Source organism: Phyllostomus discolor, chromosome X (genome assembly GCF_004126475.2).
Source record: "Phyllostomus discolor isolate MPI-MPIP mPhyDis1 chromosome X, mPhyDis1.pri.v3, whole genome shotgun sequence".
Taxonomy (NCBI): domain Eukaryota; kingdom Metazoa; phylum Chordata; class Mammalia; order Chiroptera; family Phyllostomidae; genus Phyllostomus; species Phyllostomus discolor.
In genome coordinates, this window is record NC_050198.1 from 40,432,263 (window position 1) to 40,453,708 (window position 21,446).

Consider the following 21,446-nt stretch of genomic DNA (forward strand, 5'->3'; position numbering starts at 1 on the left):
TGTGTGGTGAGGAGATATTGTAGACTGACATGAAGTTCCCCAGGCCCTTTGTGGGAGACAGGCTGCCATGTGAGCTGTGGAGGAGAGCTGGGTCAGTGATAGCAGCCTAGTGGCTCAATGTCCTTGCAGATCAGGGAAGTCCCAGACCTGCACCAAAAGAGACCTGAACCAGGAGAGACCTGCATGCACAAAGTCACTGAGAGGGGGACAAAAAGGAAGTAAGTGACACACAGCCTGCAGTGGTTGCCGACTGGGACAGTACCAGAGAAATTTGGGAGCCTGGTGACATCTGAAGCTGGGATAGGAGATGAGAAGTGACTGGCCATGACCCAGATAGTATCTGGACTGGTCAGAGAGTTGGGTGCTTGTTAAGAGCATCAGGTGGCACCAATGGGGACTTTTCTCAACAAAAGAACTGAGCAGCCATGCAGAGACCTTGCATGAGTGCAACAGACAGGCTAACACAGAGAGAGGAGGGTGAGTATGATTTGCTCCCACTCAGTGGACCTCAGGGACTGATCAAAAGTTTGCAAAACAAGGTAGAGGATTGGCACCAACCTAATGCAAGTGCACAGAGTGACAGTACAGGCAGCACAGTGCTCTGAGGGCATGGGTTGGAAACTGGGCATCTGTGATTATTGCAGCCCAGACTGAGTCCCCATCCTTGTGGAACCACAGGAAAGGGGAAAAAAGTGGAGTGCAGCCCTCCAATGCCTGCAGGATCCAAGAAGACCTACAAAACCTACTAGACAGGTTTAAAATCAGCAGGAAGCATTTTTTTCAAGAACAAGACAATAAACTGATAAGAACAGATAGCACACTTGATTTTAGCCTAAAGGTCAACTGTACTTCAACAACATTAAAAATAAAACAAAAATAAATAAATAATATTTTTAAAGAGTAAAATAATAAGACCTGGAGCTGTGAGAAAACTGGAGACAGATCCAGAAAGAAGTCAGAAGATGAATACCAACAGCTGAGACAAATTTCACTTTGCTATCCTTCAGAACTTGCATGTTTTTTCTCCTTTCCATTTATTTGTTTTGTGTGTGTGTGTGTGTTTATTTTCATTGTTTTTTATTCTTCCTTTCATATTGCATTTTAATTTTTCTTCTTTCACTTCACTCATATTCCAAATAACATACAACTCTTGATCTTTTAATTTTTCTTCTGTTTATTCATATTATATATTTCTTATATTATTGTTATTCCAAATCCCATGCAGCACACTTCCTTGGTCTTAATCCACTTCATTATCTTCCTGAGCTTCACTACTGTTGTGGTTAACTCTATTTTCCCTCATACTATGCCAAGTTTCTATCCCTTACTCTCACTACTTCTTGTCCATCTGACCTCATATAAGCACTCTTCTTTCTTAAGTTACCTCACATTCTTTTTCCCTTCTAATAAGAGTCTTATTTCTTTTTCACCTTTTATAAACAGTGGCTAGTTGGGTGAAATATGATGGTTATTGCTGCACTTCTCCAAAGGAACTCCTATTTGTTCATTACTTGTTTTTACTGTAAATCCCATAGAATACCCTCCTGCTGTCTTACTCCATTCCACCTCCCCCCTGCCCCTAATCAGTTGAGTGAGGAATTCTGTTTCATTGTTTTCTCTCTCCCTTCCCCACCCTCAACCTAGCCTTTACTCCTTACTCTTATTAGTTTGCTTCCCCCATCTTCTCAAATCATTTTTCTTTACTGTAGACATCTTACATTCACTTTTCTAGAATATTCTTACTCCTACACCACCTTTATTAAACTTCATTTGACTGTCATTGCTTTCGACCCTGCTGTGGTTTTTCTGCAATTTTGCTCCTGTTGGTCCAGTACCTTTTCAATTTTACTTCAAACCTCACGGTATACCCTTCCCTCTTCTTACTTCATTGTTCCAATTACCCTTTCATGTTTTACTTACATTAAATTTTGCTCTCTCCATTTCTTTACTTCTGTTCTATCCCAACTCTTACCAATTCTCCTCACACCAAACAACATTTTCTCCTCTTTAATCATCACATATTCCCTTTATCATATCTTATAATATTTGCAATCTCTCCTCACCTTTATTAATCTTAGTTCAATTGCAGTTATGATTGCTGATGTGGTAGGGGAGTTCTTTTTGCTGGTGTAGGTTTGGTTGTCTGGTAATACTGCTTTGTTAAGCAATGCCTATACAACAGCTTTCAAGACAAGGTGAAAGTTGTGAATACCAGTAAACCTGCTGGTGGGGAGAACCCACCAACAAAGGTAAAGCCCAAGTACAACAACAGAGCCCACACAAATGGAAGAAAGGGCAACCCTAGGAATCTAGACAAGGAGATCAAACAGACTATATCACTAAGTCCAACAGAATTCCTATGACAGAAGTTTACCCAACAAAGACAGCTGGCAAAGAAGAACATCTAGAATCCCAGAAACAAACAAAAAGAGTAACCTAAAATGGGGATAAAAAAATAACCTGCAATTGAAAGGAATGAAAAGTTCCCTAGTAAAATTCCATATGATTTTCCAGTGGTTGTACCAGTCTGCATTCCCACCAGCAGTACACTAAGGTTCCCTTTTCTCCACAACCTGACCAGCACTTGTTTGTCGATTTGTTTATATGGACATTCTGACCAGTGTGAAGTGGTATCTCAATGTGGTTTTAATTTGCATCTCCCTGATGGCTAATGATGGTTAGCATACTTTCATATGTCTCTGTATATCCTCTTTGGAGAAGTGTCTGTTGCCACATTTACACAATGGAATACTATGCAGTGGAAAAAAAAGAAAGAACTCCTACCCTGCATGACAGCATGGATGAAATGGGAAAGCATTATGCTAAGTGAAGTAAGCCAGGCAGTGAAAGACAAACACCATATGATCTCACCTATAAGTGTAACCCAATCAACAAAACAAACATGCAGGAAAAATAGAACCAGAGGCATGGAAATAAAGAACAAACTGACAGTGATCACAGGGGAGGGGTGAGGGTGATAATGGGAAAAATGGGGAGGAAGCATCATGGAACTTATATAAAGGACTCATGGAAAAGGCAATGGGGGTGCATAGGATTGAATGTGAGAGATGGTGGGTAGAGGTGAGGAAAGTAATGAGGGGATAATAGGAGAACTGTAATTAAACAACAATAAAAAAAGAAAGAAAAGATTCCCCAGTAAATGAGCTAAATGAAATGGAGGCAAGCAAACTATCAGCAACAGAATTCAAAAGAATCATTATAAGGATGCTTAAGGAAATCAGTGACAACTACAAGGAACTAAGTGGGAACTACAACAGCATGAAAAAGGAAATAGAAACAAAAACTAGAGCCAGGAAGAAATGAAGAATGCAATTTCTGAAGTAAAAAATACACTAGAAGGAATTACAACCAGGCTGTATGAAGCAGAGGACCAAATCAGTGAGATGGAAGACGAGGTAGAAAGAAATACCCAGGTAGAGGCAGAGCATGAAAAAAAGAATAAAAAAACATGAAACTAGCATAAGGGAACTGCATGACAACATGAAATTCAACAACATTCAAATCATAGGAATACCAGAAGGAGAAGAAAAAGGTCAAGTAATAGAAAACCTATTTGAAAAAATAATGACAGTAAACTTCCTTAACCTGGAGGGAGGGGAAGCCATGCAGATTCAGGAAGCAAAGAGAGTCCCAATCAAGATGAACCCAAAGTGGCCTACTATGAGACACATCACAATTAAAATACCAAGTTTTAAAGACACAGAGAGAATCTTAAAGGCAGCAAGGGAGAAACAGGAAATAACATACAAGGGAGCTCCAAAATGCCTAGCAGCTGATTTCTTACCAGAAACACTATAAGCCAAAGGACATAGCAAGAAATATTTCAATTAATGAAAAGCAAAGGCCTGCAATCAAGAATACTCTACCTACTAAGGCTATCAATTAAAATGGAAGGTGAAATAAGGAGTTTCTCAGTCAAAAGAAGGCTAAAAGAATGCACCTCCACCAAACCAGCACTGCAAGATATGCTAAAGGAACTGCTCAAAGAAGAGGAAGAAACACAGGGAGAGAGAAAGAAACACAGGTACAAAGGGAGGGGAATGAACAAGTACTTTAAATGTAAATGGATTAAATGACCCATTCAAAATACAGGATAGCTGAATGGATAAGAAAACATGACCCACACATATGCTGCCTACAAAAGACCCACCTCAGAAAAAGAGGCCTACACAGACTGAAAGTGAAGAGTTGGAAAATAATATTTGAGGAAAATGGACAAGAAATAAAGTTGGGGTAGCAATATATATATAAGACAAAATATACTTCAACAGAAACATCATGAAAAGAGTCACGGAAGGATACTTCATAATACTCAAGAGAAGATTCCATCAAGGAGACAAACAGTGCTGGCTGGTGTGGTTCAGTGGATTGAGTGCCAGCCTGTTAACCAAGGGGTCACCAGTTCAATTCCCAGTCAGGGCACATGCCTGGGTTGCAGACAGGTCCCCGGTGTGAGGCACACTAGAGGCAACCACAAATTGATGTTTCTTTCCCTCTATTTCTCCCTTTCTCTCGCTCTAAAAATAAGTAAATAAAATATTTAAAAATTCATTTATAAAAAAGAAGACGAAGACTTAAACATTATAAACATATATGCACACAACATAGCAGCACCAAAATATATAAGGAAAATCTTGGAGGACTTCAAGAAAGATATTGACAACAACATACTAATACTATGGAATTTTAGCACCCCACTGTCAACAATGAATAGATCTTCCAAACAAAATATCAACAAAGATATTGTGGCATTGAACAATGCCCCAGAGGAAATGGACTTAACTGATTTATATACATAACTTTTTATCCCCAAGGAGCAAAATACACATTCTTTTCAATGTACATGGGACATTTTCAAAGCTAGACCACATAATAGGTCACAAAACAAGCATCAAAGCTTCAATAAATTTAAGAAAATTAAAATCATATCAAGCATATCAAGCATTGGACCACAAGGGCTTGAAACTAGAAACCAACCTCAAGGAAAAATCTCAAAAACACTAAAATTCATGAAGATTGAATAGTATGCTTTTAAACAATGAATGGGTTAATAATGACATTGATAAGGAAATCAAAAAGTTTCTGGAAATAAATGAAAATGAACACACAACAGTCTAAAACCTATGGCACACATCAAAGGCAGTCCTGAGAGGGAAGTTCATAGCAATACAGGCCTACCTAAAAAATATAGAAACATTTCAAATAAACAACCTAAACCTAGATTTCCAAGAACTGGAGGGATAACAATAAATCCCAGAGTAAGAATAAGGAAGTAAATAACTAAGAACAGAGCAGAAATAAACAAAATAGGGACTAAAAGAACAATTCAAAGGATCAATAAATCCAGGAGATGGTTCTTGGAAAACAAACAAAAAAAAATGACAAGCCTTTAAGCAGACTCCTCAAACAAAAAAGAGAGAGGACTCAAATAAATAAAATCAGAAATGAAAGAGGAGAAATTACAACTGATACCACAGAAATACAAAGGATTGTAAGAAATCACTACAAACTATATGCGAGGAAATTTGAAAACCAGGGTGAAATGGACACATTTCTGGAAAATACAGCCTTCCAAAAGTGAATGAAGAAGAAGTAGAAAGCCTGAACAGACCAATAACAGCTGTGTGAAATCAAAGCAGTAATAAACAACAAACAAACAAACAAAAACCTCTCGACACACAAATACCCTGAATTGATCAGTTTCACAGGCAATTTTACCAAACATTTAAGGAAGAATAATCCCCTACCCTTCTCAGACTATTCCAAAAAATCCAAGAAGAGGGAAGATTCACAAACTCTATATACGAGGCCAGCATCATCCTAATCCCCAAACCAGATAAAGACATAGCAAAGAAAGAACACTACAGGTCATTATTGCTCATGAACATAGATGCTAAAATCCTCAACAAAATATTGGCAAACCACATCAGGCAATACATTAAAAGTATCATATACCACGATCAAGTGGGATTCATCCCAGTGATGCAAGGATGGTACAGTATTCACAATCAATAAATGTATTACATCACAAACAAAAGGAAAGACAAAAATCACATGATCATATCAATAGATGTGGAAAAAGCATTTGATAAGGTGCAGCATCCACTGATGATAACAACACTAAGCAAAATAGGAATGTCAAGGGAGCACACCTTGACATAATAAAGGCCATATATAATAAAGCTATAGCCAACATCATACTCAATGGGCAAAAACTATAAGCTTTCCCACTAAGATCAGGAACAAGACAAGAAAGTCCCCTTTCTACACTTGTATTCAACATAGTATCGGAAGTCCTAGCCACAGTGATCAGACAATAAAGAAAAATAAAAGGCATCCAAATTGGAAAGGAGGAAGTAAAAATGTCATTGTCTGCAGATGACATGACAGTGTACATAAAAAACCCTATGGACTCCATCAAAAAACTATGTGACCTGGTAAGTGAATTTGGCAAAACAGTGTGATACAAAGTCAATATTCAGAAATCAGAGGCATTTTTGTACACTAGGAATGAAATATAGGAAATGGCAATCAGGGAAGAAGTTCCATTTTGCCTATAACACGAAAAACAAAGTACCTAGGAATAAACATAACCAAGGAGGTAAAAGACCTGTACTCAGAAAACTACACAACACTGAAGAAAGAAATTAAGGAAGACACAAATAAACGGAAGCATATAACATGTTCATGGATTGGAAGAATTAACATCATCAAAATATCCATACTACCAAAAATAATTCACAGATTCAATGCAATTGCTGTTAAAATACCAATGACATATTTAACAGATGTTGAGAAAACTTTCCAAAAATTTATATGGAACTCTAAATGACCCTGAATAGCTGCAGCAATTTTGAGAAAGCAGAACATAAATACAATGGAATACTATGCAACAGAAAGTAAGAACATCTTCCTGATCTTCACGACAGTATTGATGAAACTGGAGAGCATTATGCTATGTGAAATAAGCCAGTCAGTAAAAGACAAATACCATATGATCTTACCTATAAGCAGATGCTGATAAAAAAACAAACAAACAAGCAAAATATAAACAGAGACATTGGAATAAAGAACAGACTGAAAGTAATCAGGGGGGAGGAGGATAACGAGAGAAAGAAGGGGGATGGTCATCAAGGAATTTATATAAAGGACCCATGGACAAAGCCAAAGTGGGGAAGGACTGATGGTGGGAGGTGTGGCTGGGTGCCACAGAGGGGAGGGGAGGGGGGAAAATGGAGACAACTGTAGTTGATAAACAATAACAAAATAAATTAAAAAAGAAAAAAAGAAGAAAGTAGAAGGGATCACAATATCTGATATCAAACTATATTACAAGGCCACTGTAATCAAAACCGTCTGGTACTGGTATGAGAACAGACACAGAAAAATGGAACATAATATAGAACCCAGAAGTAAATCCATGTCTCTGTGGTCAATTAATATTTGACAAAGGGTACAGGAAGCATAAAATAGAGTAAAAATAGCCTCTTCAACAAATGGTGTTAGGAGATCTGGACAGCTACATGCAAAAAAATGAAACTAGACCACCAATTTACACCATACACAAAAGTAAACTCAAGATGGATAAAAGCCTTAAGTATAACTCACGGCACCATAGAAGTCCTAGAGGAGAACATTGTTAGGAAAAATCTCAGATATTCCATGCAGCAATATTTTTACTGATATGACCCTTAGAGCAAGGGGCATAAAGGAAAAAATAAACAAATGAGACTTCATCAAAATACAAAGCTTCTGCGTGGCTAAAGAAAACAGTAGTAAAATGAAAAGGGAACCAACTGTATGGGAAAATATATTTGCCCTTGATACCTTGGAGAAAGGTTTGATCACCAAAATATACAAAGAACTCTCATGACTCTACTCCAGGAAGACAAACAACCCAATTAAAAAAAAAATGGCAAAAGACTTGAACAGACACTTCTCCAAGGAGGAAATACAAAGGGCCCATAGACATATGAAAGGATGCTCAGCATCACTAGCCATCAGAGAGACTGAAATTAAACCCACAGTGAGATACCACTTCATAGTGGTCAGAATGGCCATCATAAACAAATCAACAAACAAGTGCTGGCAAGGTTGTAGAGCAAAGGGAACCTCTAGTATATTGGTCAACTGGTGCAGCCACTGTGGAAAACAGTATGGAAGTTCCTCAAAAAACTAAAAAATAAATTGCCTTTTGACCCAGCAAGTCCACTGCTGGGATTACACCCTAATAATGATGAAACACCAATTCAAAGATCCTATGTGCCCCAATGTTCATAGCAACACAATTTGCAATAGCCAAGTGCTGAAAGCAACCTAAGTGCCCATCAGTAAATGAGTGGATCAAAACACAATGGTACATTTACATGATGGACTACTATGCAGCAGAAAGAAAGAACTCCTACCCTTCCAGACAGCAAGGATGGACCTGGAGGGCATTATGCTAAGTGAGATAAGCCAGACAGTGAAAGACAAATACCATATGATTTCACCTATAAGTGGAACCTAATCAACAAAACAAACAAGCAAGCAAAATATAATCAGAGACATTGAAATAAAGAACAAACTGACAGTAATTAGCCCGGAGAGGGGAGGGGGAAAATGGGGAAAAGAAAGGGAGGGGTTGTAAAGGTACAAGTATTAATGACCCATGGAGCAAGACAATGAGGGTAGGTTTGAGGGTGGGAGGTGGGGTGGTAGGGCTGGGAAGAGTGTTGTGGGGTAAATGGAGACAACTGTGCCTGAACAATAATAAAAAATTATAAAGTAGAAAAATTTTGCTCAAAATACTTAATGGTTTCCCACCACACTTAGATCACAATTAATCATTTTTACCATGAATTTAAAAGTTTTATAGGATCTGGTCCCCATATGTACAGTACAACCTCTTACCATTCTTGTTTTTTCCCATTTACTTCACTTATCACAGGTGGTCTCCTTGATGATCCTTGTACACATCACTCTCATTCCAACCCCAAGTTCTTTGTCTCTACAATTTTCTCTCTCTGGAAGTTTTGTTTTTCAGATCTTTTCATGGCTTGCTTTCTCATTTTATTCAAATCTCTGCTAACCTTCTCAAAAGGACTTTCTCTGACTAGCACTCATCATCTTTCTCCACCCTTTGCCTTGCTGTATGTGTCACCATTATACTTCTCACCTCCTCACATTACATTGCTGTATATATTTATCTGCTTACATGTTTATTATCTGTCATCATTCTCTGGTATGTGAGCTCCTTGAGGGCAGGTGTCACATTTTACTCTCCATTGCTATAGCTCCAGCACCTAGCACGGGACCTGCCCTGTAGTAGATATTGAATAAATACTTAACAAATGAATGAATAACTGAATAATGTCTGTAGTTTCTCAAAATCTATTATTCCCTCTCTTTTCCTTGATTTTCTATCCAGCCTTGGCTGCAATGGAGTATCATTGCAGTCAGTCGTTTTACTCATTTCAATCCAACTCCTCTCAAAAAAATTCCACAGACATTGATGGATTGCTGATGTTTATGAGCTTATACTCTCAAATTCTGCTTGTCTTTTAACTTGTGCCTGAAATCTTTCTCTGTGTCCCTAATCCATTCTGTTTCTATTTATTATAAAATCTGTTTTAAGTCTTGACCATTCATTTCAGCTTCTGCGTGGAGAATGTAAAAACCATTGTATGAGATGTGCCTTAACTTACTGTGTTCCTTTCATTCCACCAAAGCATAGATAGTATTTGAGTCTCATTCATTCTTTCCTTAGCTTTTATCCAGCCTCAGATAATTCCCCAATTATGCTCTAGATACCTCCCAATCTCCCAGAAAACTGGACCAAGTGATTACTTTAATTTCACCTGCGTTTTCTCTTCTTTCTATTGTTTTATTGATCTCCTAATCTCTCATGATCCCTTTCTCTTTTTTGAATTCCCTTCACTCATTATTTATGACTCTCTGCATGTTTCTTATGCTTTCTCCCTTATATTTTAATTCCCTCTTATTTTAATTAATCTTACTCATTAAACAGCCTAAAATTTACAGTCTTAACCATTTTAAGTGTACAATGCAGTAATGTTAAGTATATTCACAATATTGTACAACAAATTTCCAGAACCCCTCGTCTTGTTAAACTGAAATTCTGTACCCACTAAACAACAGATACCCATGATCCCTTCCACTGGTAATCACCATTCTACTTTCTGTCTCTATCTATCCAACTACTCTTAAGTACTCTCATATAAGTGGAATAATACAGTATTTGTCTTTTTGTGGCTGGCTTATTTTACTTAACATAATATCCTTAAGGTTTATTCATATTGTAGCATGTGTCAGAATTTCCTTTCTTTTTAAGGATGAATAATATTCCATTGTATGATAGACCATATTTTGTTTACTTATTCTTCTATGGACACTTGGGTTACTTCTACATTTTGGCTATTGGAAATTATGCTGCTATGAACACAGATGTACAAGTATCTCTTTGAGACCTTGCTTTCTTTTAAAAAAATATTTTATTGTTGTTCAATTACAGTTGTCTGCATTTACCCCCCACCACTTCCCTGACCCCAGCTGAACCCACCTCCCTCCCTTGCTTCCACCCCCACCTTGGTTTTGTCCATGTGTTCTTTATAGTTGTTCCTGAAAACCCTTCCCCCCATTATCCTCTCCCACCTCCTCTCTGGCTACTGGTAGATTGTTCTTAATTTCGATGTGAGACCTAGCCTTCAATTTTGGACAGTATGTACCCAGAAGTGGAATTTCTGGATCATATTTTAATTCTGTTTTTAAATGTTTGAGGAACCAACAACCAATTTTTCCATAGAGGCTATACCCTTTTACACTTCTGAAATTGCACAAGGGTTCCAATTTCTCTACATCCTTCCAACACTTGTTATTTTCTGGTTTTGTTGTTGTTACTGATAGTAGGCATCTTAACAGTTGTGAGGTGATATCTCATTGTGGTTTTTGATTTATATTTCCCTAATGACCAGTGATGTTAAGCATCTTTTCATGTGCTTGCTGGCCATTCGTATATCTTCTTTGGATGAATGCCTATTCAAGTCCTTTTCCCACTTTAGAAACTGATGTCCATTGTTTTTTCATTGCTCTGATTCTTCTTTGAATCACAATTATGATATACCCTATTACTTTGCCCCACTTGTGAAAACTGTGATTCAGGAAAGTTGGATGACTATTAGGGAATAGATGCAGAGGCACTGGGCCATATGTGCATATATTATGTAGTCCTGGCTGGGTGTCAAGTACCTTCAGACCTACAACTAACCCTCTAATTTGTATTTCTGGGAATAGACAAGAGTGCTATTTGAAGCAAATTCTTGAGTTGGACATGCATTGGTCCATAAAAGTTTTCATTGCCTCATCTCAAAACCCACATGAAGTAACCTTCTAAAAGGAAAGTTATCCCTGTCCTTGAGTCAACTTGGAGAAGTAAGTTTCAGTTTTGTCATATGGGAATTACTGAAATACATAGAGATATGCTCTCTGTATAGGAGAGGTCAAGACTCAGAAGGAACAAAGTGCAGGTCACATGGAGAATTTTTAGTGGGGGTGTGTCTGACATTTTATCATTTAGTAATCATCTATTTCATGCCTAAGAGCCAGGCATTTGGCTAAGGAGGTAAGAATAAAATTGCAACTTGGTCAAAGTTAAGTCAGTCTAGTTTGTATCTATCAAATACCAGGGTATAGAAAAATATTAGAAAACTAGATGCAGAAATATTAACCAATAATCTCTGGCTCCTGCTCCTGTCTTATTGACACCACAATATTTGCTTTGATTTCCTTCTTTGGCAGTTTAGGTTAGAATTATGCTGGCTGATTAAAATATGCCATGTTGGTAAAAGCAAGGTAAATTAAAACATAATTTTCCTTTATTACTTAAAAATCTGCAATTAAATCAAACGATGCTTCTCCCCATCTATAGAACACAAGGCACCTATGGAGCTAAAGAAAGTGTTTGCTCATACCCTTTGCAACAGCATGGATGGAGCTGGAAAGCATTATGCTAAGTGAAACAAGCCAGGCAGTGAAAGACAAATATCACATGATATCACCTTTAACAGGAATCTAAACAACAAAACAAAACAAAACAAAAAACTAGCAAAATATAACCAAAGACACTGAAATAGGGGATAGTCTCACAGTGGCCAGAGGGGAGAGAAGAGGGAATTTCAGGGGGGAATGGGTAGGGATTACAGGAACAAATTTGGAGGACACATGGACAAAAACTAGGGGTGGGAGGTAATGGGGGGAAGGGGGAGGGTTGGGTGGATGGGCTGGAATGGGAGTAGGGGGGAGAAAACTGTACTTGAACAATGATTGAAATAAAAAAAAAGTGTTTTCTGTTCAGAATGATTGTTTTGGAGACTTGGTCATAATCAGCTTATAAGATGACTAAATGGAATAACATGTGAAAGCTTCCAGCAACATTAGGGTAGTAGGCTGTTTTCTTTCTTTTCCTTTCTTCTTTTTCTTTATTTTTTTGTGCCTACTGATGAGAAAAGGAGATTACTAAGCAAATTAATAAGTAAGCAGGCAAACATGTAAAGTGCACTTTTATCTAAATGCTGAGGGGCATTTAGCAGCAGGCATCTACTCACACAATTGATTTGTTAATTATAAATGAGTCCCATGTAGTATTTAAAGCATTTACAAGAACTTTATAAGCCTTAGAGTTCTTCCCCCTTCTACTTGAAGCACTGTGACTGCAATCCTTAAAGAAAAAGACTACTATTGCTTCTTAAATGTTGTATTAGTCAGGCTATTCATTCACTTAAATCATCACTCACTTTCGTTTGTCCCACTCTCCCTCTCTGATTGAAAACCCTGAAGCTAGCACAGGAAAGCAGAACAGGAGGGCATGACACCCAAGGACTTTACCATGAACACTGTGATTCAGTTGCAGCAGACTCCTTGTCAGCCCTCAAACAAGCAGTCCCTTTGGCCTGTGCACTAGCTTGTGCTGCATCTTTATGTAATGAACTCCTGCTATTTTTTTTTGCAACACAGCTCATAAAGCTCATTGCCTTCTCTGAGCCACCATTTTCAACACCTATAGGTACCTTCTATCTCTGTGTTGAATTAATATCACACTCTGCTAATATCTGTTAGAGCCTTAATCACATTATATGGCTATAATGTACTCACAAGTCTATCCACTGGATTATGAACTCCTAAAAAAAAGGGATTAAAACTGACACATCTCTTAACTTTCCCACCTGTCCATAAATACCTAACATAGTTCTTAGCGCAGTAGATACTCAGGAAATATTTGGCAAATGTTATTGTTAGGATCAGGAAGATAAATGGCAGTGTGGTCTAAAGGGGAAAATTAGATCAAAATGGGGGCTCAAGCAAAGAAGAAAACAAATAGAAAGAGATTAGGAGAAAGAGGTAAGTAAGAAATGGTGGAAATAGAAAAACCCATGAAGGAAACACATAGGAAGCAGAGGAGTCAAGACGTGAAACACAGATGCTGGGAAGCAAAGTAACACTGAGAAAGGGAACAATGTGAGGTGTGTGAAATTATGGCACTAAAACTAGTCATCATTTTTTATCAGATACTCTTGGGCATTTCTGAAGCTCATCTATTCCCACTAGTCCCTAGAAACAAAGAGGGATGGAAAGAAGAAAGGCCAGAGTGGTGAGTGAGGCAGCAAATACTACAGACTATGAAGTTGGCCACTGACTTTGGCCTGAGTCTGGGACTGGCCTGCTCCCTTGGCCTCCCCTTCCTCAGCCTCTTTTTTCTAACCAAGGCCTGAACTTTGTCTCTTCTCTTTTCTACATGGAGGGCTCATATATACACAAGTTAGATATGTGAGAACTAATTAGCACATGTGTGCATATTTGCTTCCCATTGAGTACTTTTTACTCTGAAAAGAAATCCAAAGGAGAGTATCATGGCAAGCCTTCAGCTATCCCTGCCCTTACTGTGTCAGAGGGGTGCACTTATATAGCTCCTTGGGGAGGCTGTGGCTCTGGCCTGCAGCCTTGCAAGAGTGATATACCCTGGAGTGCCTCCTAGCTTGCTGAACACATTTACCATGCATGAAGGGTGAGATACTGTTGTAATGATGCATATAAACATTCAGTATTATGTATTGTGTCTTTAAGACAAAATTGCTTTCAGACTCACTGAGCTCTCTTCCCCACAGGAGATGTGCCACTTGATGGCTGAAGCCTTTTGGAGTTATTTCTCGGGTAACCAAAAAGTGTCTTGTGCCTATAGAAAGCAGCATGGAACAGTCCTGGATAAAAGTCAGGAGCCCAGGTGGCTATTATGGGCTCCGCCACTCAGTCTGGGGCTTTTTCTCATCTGTTAAATGGGAATAATGACACCTACCTACTCATTAGGATTACTGTGAGGGTGAAATCGCATGATGATACAGGACCCTGTGACCAACATTTCACAGTTTTCAAGTGATTTCTACCAACATTTTCTCATCTGATTCTCTCAACAACCCTGTCAAATATTTTGATACTCATTTTACAGATGGAGAAACTAAAGCTCAAAGAGAAGTTGCTTGGTCAAAGCCACATAGCTAGTTAACCAGGATGATGCAAATTTTCTAGATACAAACCTGGCTACTCAGTGCTATTGGCCTCAGGGCCTCTGTTTCTTAACTTCCCTCAGGTTTCCTCCTTTCCATAGGCTCTGAAGGTGCTCAATGTAAATAATTAATTAGCTCTTTTTGTTCCCTCTTTTCCCCTACTTTTTCTGGTCCCTAGAAGAAAACACCAGCAGCCCCAACAAAGAAAGCCAGCACCACCTTCAACATCGTGGGGACCACCTATCCCATCAACCTGGCTAAGGACACTGAGTTCTCTACCATCTCCAAGGGCGCTGCTTCCAGTGCTTCCTCAACCCCGACAATCATTGCTTCACCCAAGACCACCTATGTGCAGGACATCCCAGCTGAGACCAAGACCTACAACAGTGTCAGCAAGGTTGACAAAATCTCCCGCATCATCTTTCCTGTGCTCTTTGCCATTTTCAATCTGGTCTATTGGGCCACATATGTCAACCGGGAGTCAGCTATCAAGGGCATGATCCGCAAACAGTAGATAGTGGCAGTGCAGCAACCAGAGCACAGTATACCCTAAGACTGTGCATCTATGCACCCAAACCCCAGGGCTTCCCTTCATGTGTTTGAAGATACTTCTTTTTAACCCTCTACCAAGCTGTGACTCTCAATTCATATTTATAAATATCAATGAAAAAAAAAAGAACAGAAAAATTTCTTGTCCCTTTAACATTGCTGAATGTACTCTCATCAGAACCAAACACTGCCATTTGTCCAGGAGCTCATCTTAGTCTGCCAGTCGCCCCAGCTGAAGGCACTGCATGTATTTCATTGCACTTTGCCCACCACAAAACAGAGACTTTATTACCTGTAGTGGGAGTCCTGGCTGTTTGAAAGGTCCAGACCAAGAAGGATTGTTGATTGGTCCAGATCAGCTGATTCTGACTCAGTAGGGAGCCAGGCAGGTCTGTCCTATGGGGTCCTGCTTACCACTTTCCCTGCTAGGCATAAGTACTAATAGCAAAGGCAGGTGTGAGTGCTTTCCTCTGAACATGGCCCCCAGCCTCTTTATTGGCTTAGAGGTTAGTGGGGACAATTGTGGCTCACCACTGTCTACCATGTATGGCCAAAACCAATAGAACAAACTAGGCCAGCCTGACACCAATGTGGCTGGTGCCCTGCCATGTGTAGGCCCTCAGGAAACTAGTATCTTTTTTGGGGGTATATCTCTCCTCCAGGAAAGCCCTCTTCACTCAAGCCTTCAACCCTATATCCAGCTGGACACTGCTTAGTTTGGACTCATTGCTGCCTGAAAACTCTTTAGGAAAAGGAACAAGTATTTTTAAAATTTATACTAAAAAGGTGCAAATGGGAACAAAAAAGATGTAGATCAAATGCTTATACAAATAATTTTTTAAGATTAGAGAGATAAGAAAAGTCACTTCCCTGCCAAGGCAACTAGTCAAGTACTGGATGGAACAAGAGATTTGGGCTGAGTGGTAGTTGACACTTGAAGATTTGCTTAAAAGGTAAGAGGTAATGGTAGATGAAAATCAAATTCTTCCTTCCATACCTTCCACATTCCACATCTTAGCCTAGGCCCAAGAACTTTGCTCCCAGTAAGTCAGGGAACTCTGGTCCTCTGTTAATGCTGATTTCAAGGTAGGGGGGGTGCTGTGAATCACAATCTAGTCAACTTTTGAGTCAACTAAATCATTAAGTTTATTGCCAGTTTGATAATATATTATTTAAGGGACATTTGATTTCATTTGTTCTTAATGTGAGTAAAAGACAGTTATAATTATAAAATTTTTATAAGGTAGATAAACTAAATATTTGACATTTGAGTGACTTGCCTAGGCTCCTTACAAAGGTATGTAATATGGAATCATCATGTGCCTTTTTCTGAAGGCCAAAATGAAGACAAGATTGAGAAGGCAAGTACACGTTAACCTCAGAATCAGCACAATCTTAACAGGACTGATGGGTCCTGAATGTGGTTTGCTTGGACACCAAAAATATTTTTAGAAAGTCAAAATGTGTTACCCAAGAAGACCAATTCTAATAGTCATGGCTCAAGGAAATGAGATTAAGATGGCAGTCCCAGTCACTCATCCAGAGTATCCTAGAAGTCCAAAGTAAAGTCACAGATGGTACCAAAAACAGATTTCCCATGTCTACCCCTGAACAAAGCTCTTAAGGAGTCTATCATTAGCTGCTGGTTGCCTTTTCACCTATCCTTTCCCCGTTACCTGCTTCCTTGCCATTGCTGGGATAATGCATGCCAGTCCCATTATTCCTAAGACTGTGTCTGTAGGTAAATTCATGACTAGAAGAATGTAGTGTTGTGGACATGTGGAGATGGGGGTGGGGTGGGGCTGTTAATGATTGTATTAAGGAGTTAGAATGGAAGCCTGACCTTTGCCTCTTCGTAGAAATTGTGTTTCCAAATGCTTCGGTGCAATGTTTTGTGGCTGTTTATTAAACCTTCTGAATTGTACTCAGGCTGGAGAACTTTTTTTGATCACTCTTTGCCTAACATAAGTGGTACTCTGTTCTTGGTTTTCACCACCATTCTCATGCCACCCCTATTTTCGACTTTCAATAGAAAATTTGTTAGACATACAAACTATCAAGACTGAATCAGGAGAAATAAAAAAGTCTGAGTAGACCAATCACTAGTAAGGAAATTGAATCAGTAATCAAAAATTTCTCAGTGAAGAAAAACTCAGGACCAGATGACTTCACTGGTAAATTTTACCAAACATTTAAATATTAACAATTCTCAAACTCTTTTAAAAAAATTGAAGAGTAGGAAACATTTTCAAACTCCTTTTATAAGACCAACATTTACCCCATTACAAAAGCCAGAGAAGGATACTTCCAGAAAAATAACTACATTCCAAGATCCCTGATGAATACAGATGCAAAAATTTCAATAAAATACTAGTAGAACAAATTCAGTAGCAAATTAAAAGGATCATTCATCATGATCAAGTGGTATTTGCACCTGGTATATAAAGACTTATTGACATACATGAATCAATCAATGAATGCAGAAAAAAAGCATATGACAAAATTCAACACTCATTCATGATAAAAAAAAAAACTCTTAACAAATTAAGTATAGAAGGTGCATACTTCAACATAATGAAGCGATGGGTGATCAGCCAACAGCTAATATCATACTAAATAGTAAAATGTTTTAAACTTTTCTTCTAAGATTAGAAGCAATACAAGGATGCTCACACACACCACTCCTATTCAATATAATGCTGAAAGTCCTTGCCAGAGTAATCAGGAAAGAAAAATAAATAAAAGGTATCAGAATTGAAAAGAAAGAAGTACAATCGTCTCTATTTGCAGGTTTTATATATATAAAATTATGTCATCTGAAAATAACTGTTATTTCTAATCAACAAATTCAGTAAAGTTGCAGGATACAAAATTAGCATGCAAAAACCAGTAATGTTTCTACACACTAACAATGAATTATTTGGAAAAGAATTTAAAATAATTATCCTATTTACAAGGTCATCAAAAGAATGAGATATTTAGGAATAAACTTAACTTAAGGAAGTCAAAGATCACTACTCTGAAGACTATAAGACAGTGATGAAAGAAATTGAAGACAGAAATAAATGGAAAGGTATCCCATTTTTATGCATTGAGAGAATTAATATTGTTAATATGTCAATACTACCAAAAACCATCCATAGATTCACTGCAATTCCTATCAAGATTCTAGTGGCATTTTTCACAAAAGCAAAAAAAAATCCTAAAATTTATGTGGAAGCATAAAAGACCCTGAATAATCAAAGCAATCCTGAAAAGCAGAGCAAAAGAAGGAGGTATCACAGTTTCTGATTTCAAGTTATATTAAAAATATATCAATGGAAGTCCTGGCTGGCATAGCTCAGTGGATTGAGTGCAGGCTGTGAATCAAAGTGTCGCAGGTTCGATTCCCAGTCAGGGCACATGCCTGGGTTGCAGGCCACGGCCCCCAGCAACCGCACATTGATGTTTCTCTCTCTCTCTTTCTCCCTCCCTTCCCTCTCTAAAAAAATAAATAAAATATTTAAAAAATAAAAATATATCAATGGAATAGAAATGAAAGTGCACAAATAAACCCAAATATATATGCTCAATTAATACTTGACAAGGAAGCCAACAATACTCAATGAAGAAAAGACAGTCTTCAATAAGAGTGCTAGAAAATTTGGATATTTGTATGTAAAATGATGAATCTAGACCAATATTTTACACTCTACACAGAAGTCAACTCAAAATGGATTACAAATTTGAATGTAAAGACCTGATACCATGAAATTTCCAGAAGAAAACAGGAAAAAAGCTCCTTCACATGGGTCTTCATAATGATACTTTTTAATAAGACAGCTAAAGCACAAGTAACAAAACCAAAAATAAGCAAGTGGCATTACAAACTAAAATGGTTCTGCACAGGCAAAGAAATAAGCTGGGCTACCCAGCCTATTGAACCATTCCCCAAAAGAACCCAGATAACATCCAGATGTGAAATGTTGCAGGGTTTCTCTCTGCCAGGGCCAGTTGTCTGGAGTCACCAAGAGTCTTTTAAAGGGCCAATGAATAAAATTTCATTTGCAGCCACTTAGCCAGGGCTCAGGCAAAGGGGTGGGGGCATAGTGGACTAGAGATGCTTGAGGAGAGACTGGAGATGGTGGCTTTGGAGAGAGAACTGAGGGATCAACTCACAGGATCATGGTGCTGAGTAATGCCTTATACTGCAGGAGCCATCTTGCTCAAGCAGACTACTTCCTTCCAAGTGGCATTAGCCTGAGGGGAAGCAATACCCCACCCACAGGAAATACTCTGCACCACACTCTGCTGTTTAAGCCTGACTGCTGATTACAGAGTGACTAGATTAACAACTGAAGGAGTCAGCTATAGACTGTGGATCCCTGGTAGTCTAAAACAGGCTCCCTAAGACCAGGCTGAGACAGCATCTGACACCACCAGTAGCAGATCCAGAAACAAAACACAGTGTACATGCATAACAGCATACAAAACGTGGTGGGCAAAGTGACTCTCAGTGAGCCAGCCAGAGGGAAGGACCCATGAAATAATGACCCAACAACAATCAAAACCCTATTACAACCAAAGAGATGGCATAAAGAGCATAAAGAGCATCCCAAGAGCATCAAGTTCAGGAGATCAAGGACAGTGCACCACTGAATCTCACAGGCCTTCTAACATAGAAATTCACACTACAAAGTCAGAAAATCAAAATAGATCAATTTAAGAAGCAGAAACAAACAAATGAGTAACTAAAATGGGGAGACAGAGAAACAATACCCAATAGAAAGGAAAGGATGCTAAAAGAAATAGAGGCAAGTAAACTATCAGACACTGAGTTCAAAATAATACAAGGAAGCTCAAAGAGCTCAATGAGAACTACAAAGAACTACAGAGAAGCAACAAGGAAATTACTGTGAACTACATCAGGATGAAAAAGGACATAGAAACTAACAGTAAGAACAAGGAGGAAATAAAGAATACAAATTTTTAATTGAAGAGCACAGTAGAAGGGATTCAAAGCAGGCTAGATGAAGCAGAAGATCAAATCAGTAAGCTGAAAACATGGTAGAAAAAACTTACTGGACAGAGCAACAAAATGCAAAAAGACTCACAAAGAATGACAAGGGTTTAAGAGAACTACAGGACAATATGAAACTTAATAATATTGGTATCATAGGAATACAAGAAGAAGAAGAGGAGCAAGGCATAGAAGATCTGTTTGAAAAAGTAATGATAGAAAACTTACCTAACTTGATGAAAGAAAAAGTCATGCAAGTCCAGGAAGTACAGAGGGTCCTAATCAAGAAGAATCCTAAGAGGCCCATCCCAAGACATATAATAAGAAAATGCCAAAATTACAAGACAAAGAGAGAATATTAAAGGCAGCAAAGGAGAAACAGTTAGTAATATGCTCAAAAACCCAATAAAGATATCAGCTCAACAGAAACACTACAAGCCAGAAGGGAATGGCAAGAAATATTCCAAGTAATGAAAATAAAGTCCTGCAACCAAGACAACACTACCTAGCAAGACTCTCATTTAAAATGGAAGGCAGCCTTGGCTGGTGTGGCTCAATGAATTGAGTGCCAGCCTGAAAATCAAAGGGCCACCGGTTTGATTCCCAGTCCAGAGCACATGTCTGGGTTGCAGGTCATGTCTCCAGTGGGGGGCATATGAGAGGTGAGCACATATTGGTATTTCTGCCTCTCTTTCTCCCTCCCTTCTTCTCTTTAAAAATAAATATATAAAACTCTTTTAAAAAATAAAATAAAATGGAAGGCAAAATAATGAGCTTCCCAGACCAAAAAAAAAAAATGGCTAAAGGAACACAAGTACAAAACTAGCTTTGCAAGACATGCTAAAGGGACTGCTTTAAGAAGATGAAGAGAGAGAGAGAGAGAGAGAGAGAGAGAGAGAGAGAGAGAGAGAGAGAGGGAGAGAGAGAGAGAGGAAAACAAGAACAATGGGGAAATGGCAATAACTAAGTACATATTAATGACAACCTTAAATGTAAATGGATTAAATTTGCCAATCAAAAGACATAGGGTAGCTGAATTGTTTAGAAAACATGACCAACATATACGCTGTCTACAAGAGACCCACTTCAGAACAAAAGACCTACACAGATGGAATGTGAAGGGATGAAACAAATATTCCAGACAAATGGACAGGAAAAAAATCTGGGGTAGGAATATTTGTATCACACAAAATAGATTTCAAAACAAAGGCCACAAAAAGAGACAAAGGAGGACATTATATAATACTTAAGTGAACACTCCATCAAGATGAAAGAACCCTTATAAACATATATGCACCCAACATAAGAGCACCAAAATATAT

At 38.3% G+C, this 21,446-nt stretch overlaps 1 protein-coding gene across 1 annotated transcript in view; it reads left to right on the forward strand.

The window, feature by feature from the left end:
* GABRA3 (gamma-aminobutyric acid type A receptor subunit alpha3) overlaps positions 1-16,860 on the forward strand; it is a 351,529-nt gene extending 334,669 nt beyond the window's left edge. Inside the window, exon 10 of the mRNA XM_036017204.1 lies at positions 14,755-16,860. Coding sequence (XP_035873097.1) covers positions 14,755-15,090 — 336 coding nt within the window. The 3' untranslated portion in view covers positions 15,091-16,860. The remainder of the gene's footprint in view (positions 1-14,754) is intronic.
* Positions 16,861-21,446: the final 4,586 nt, after the last annotated feature.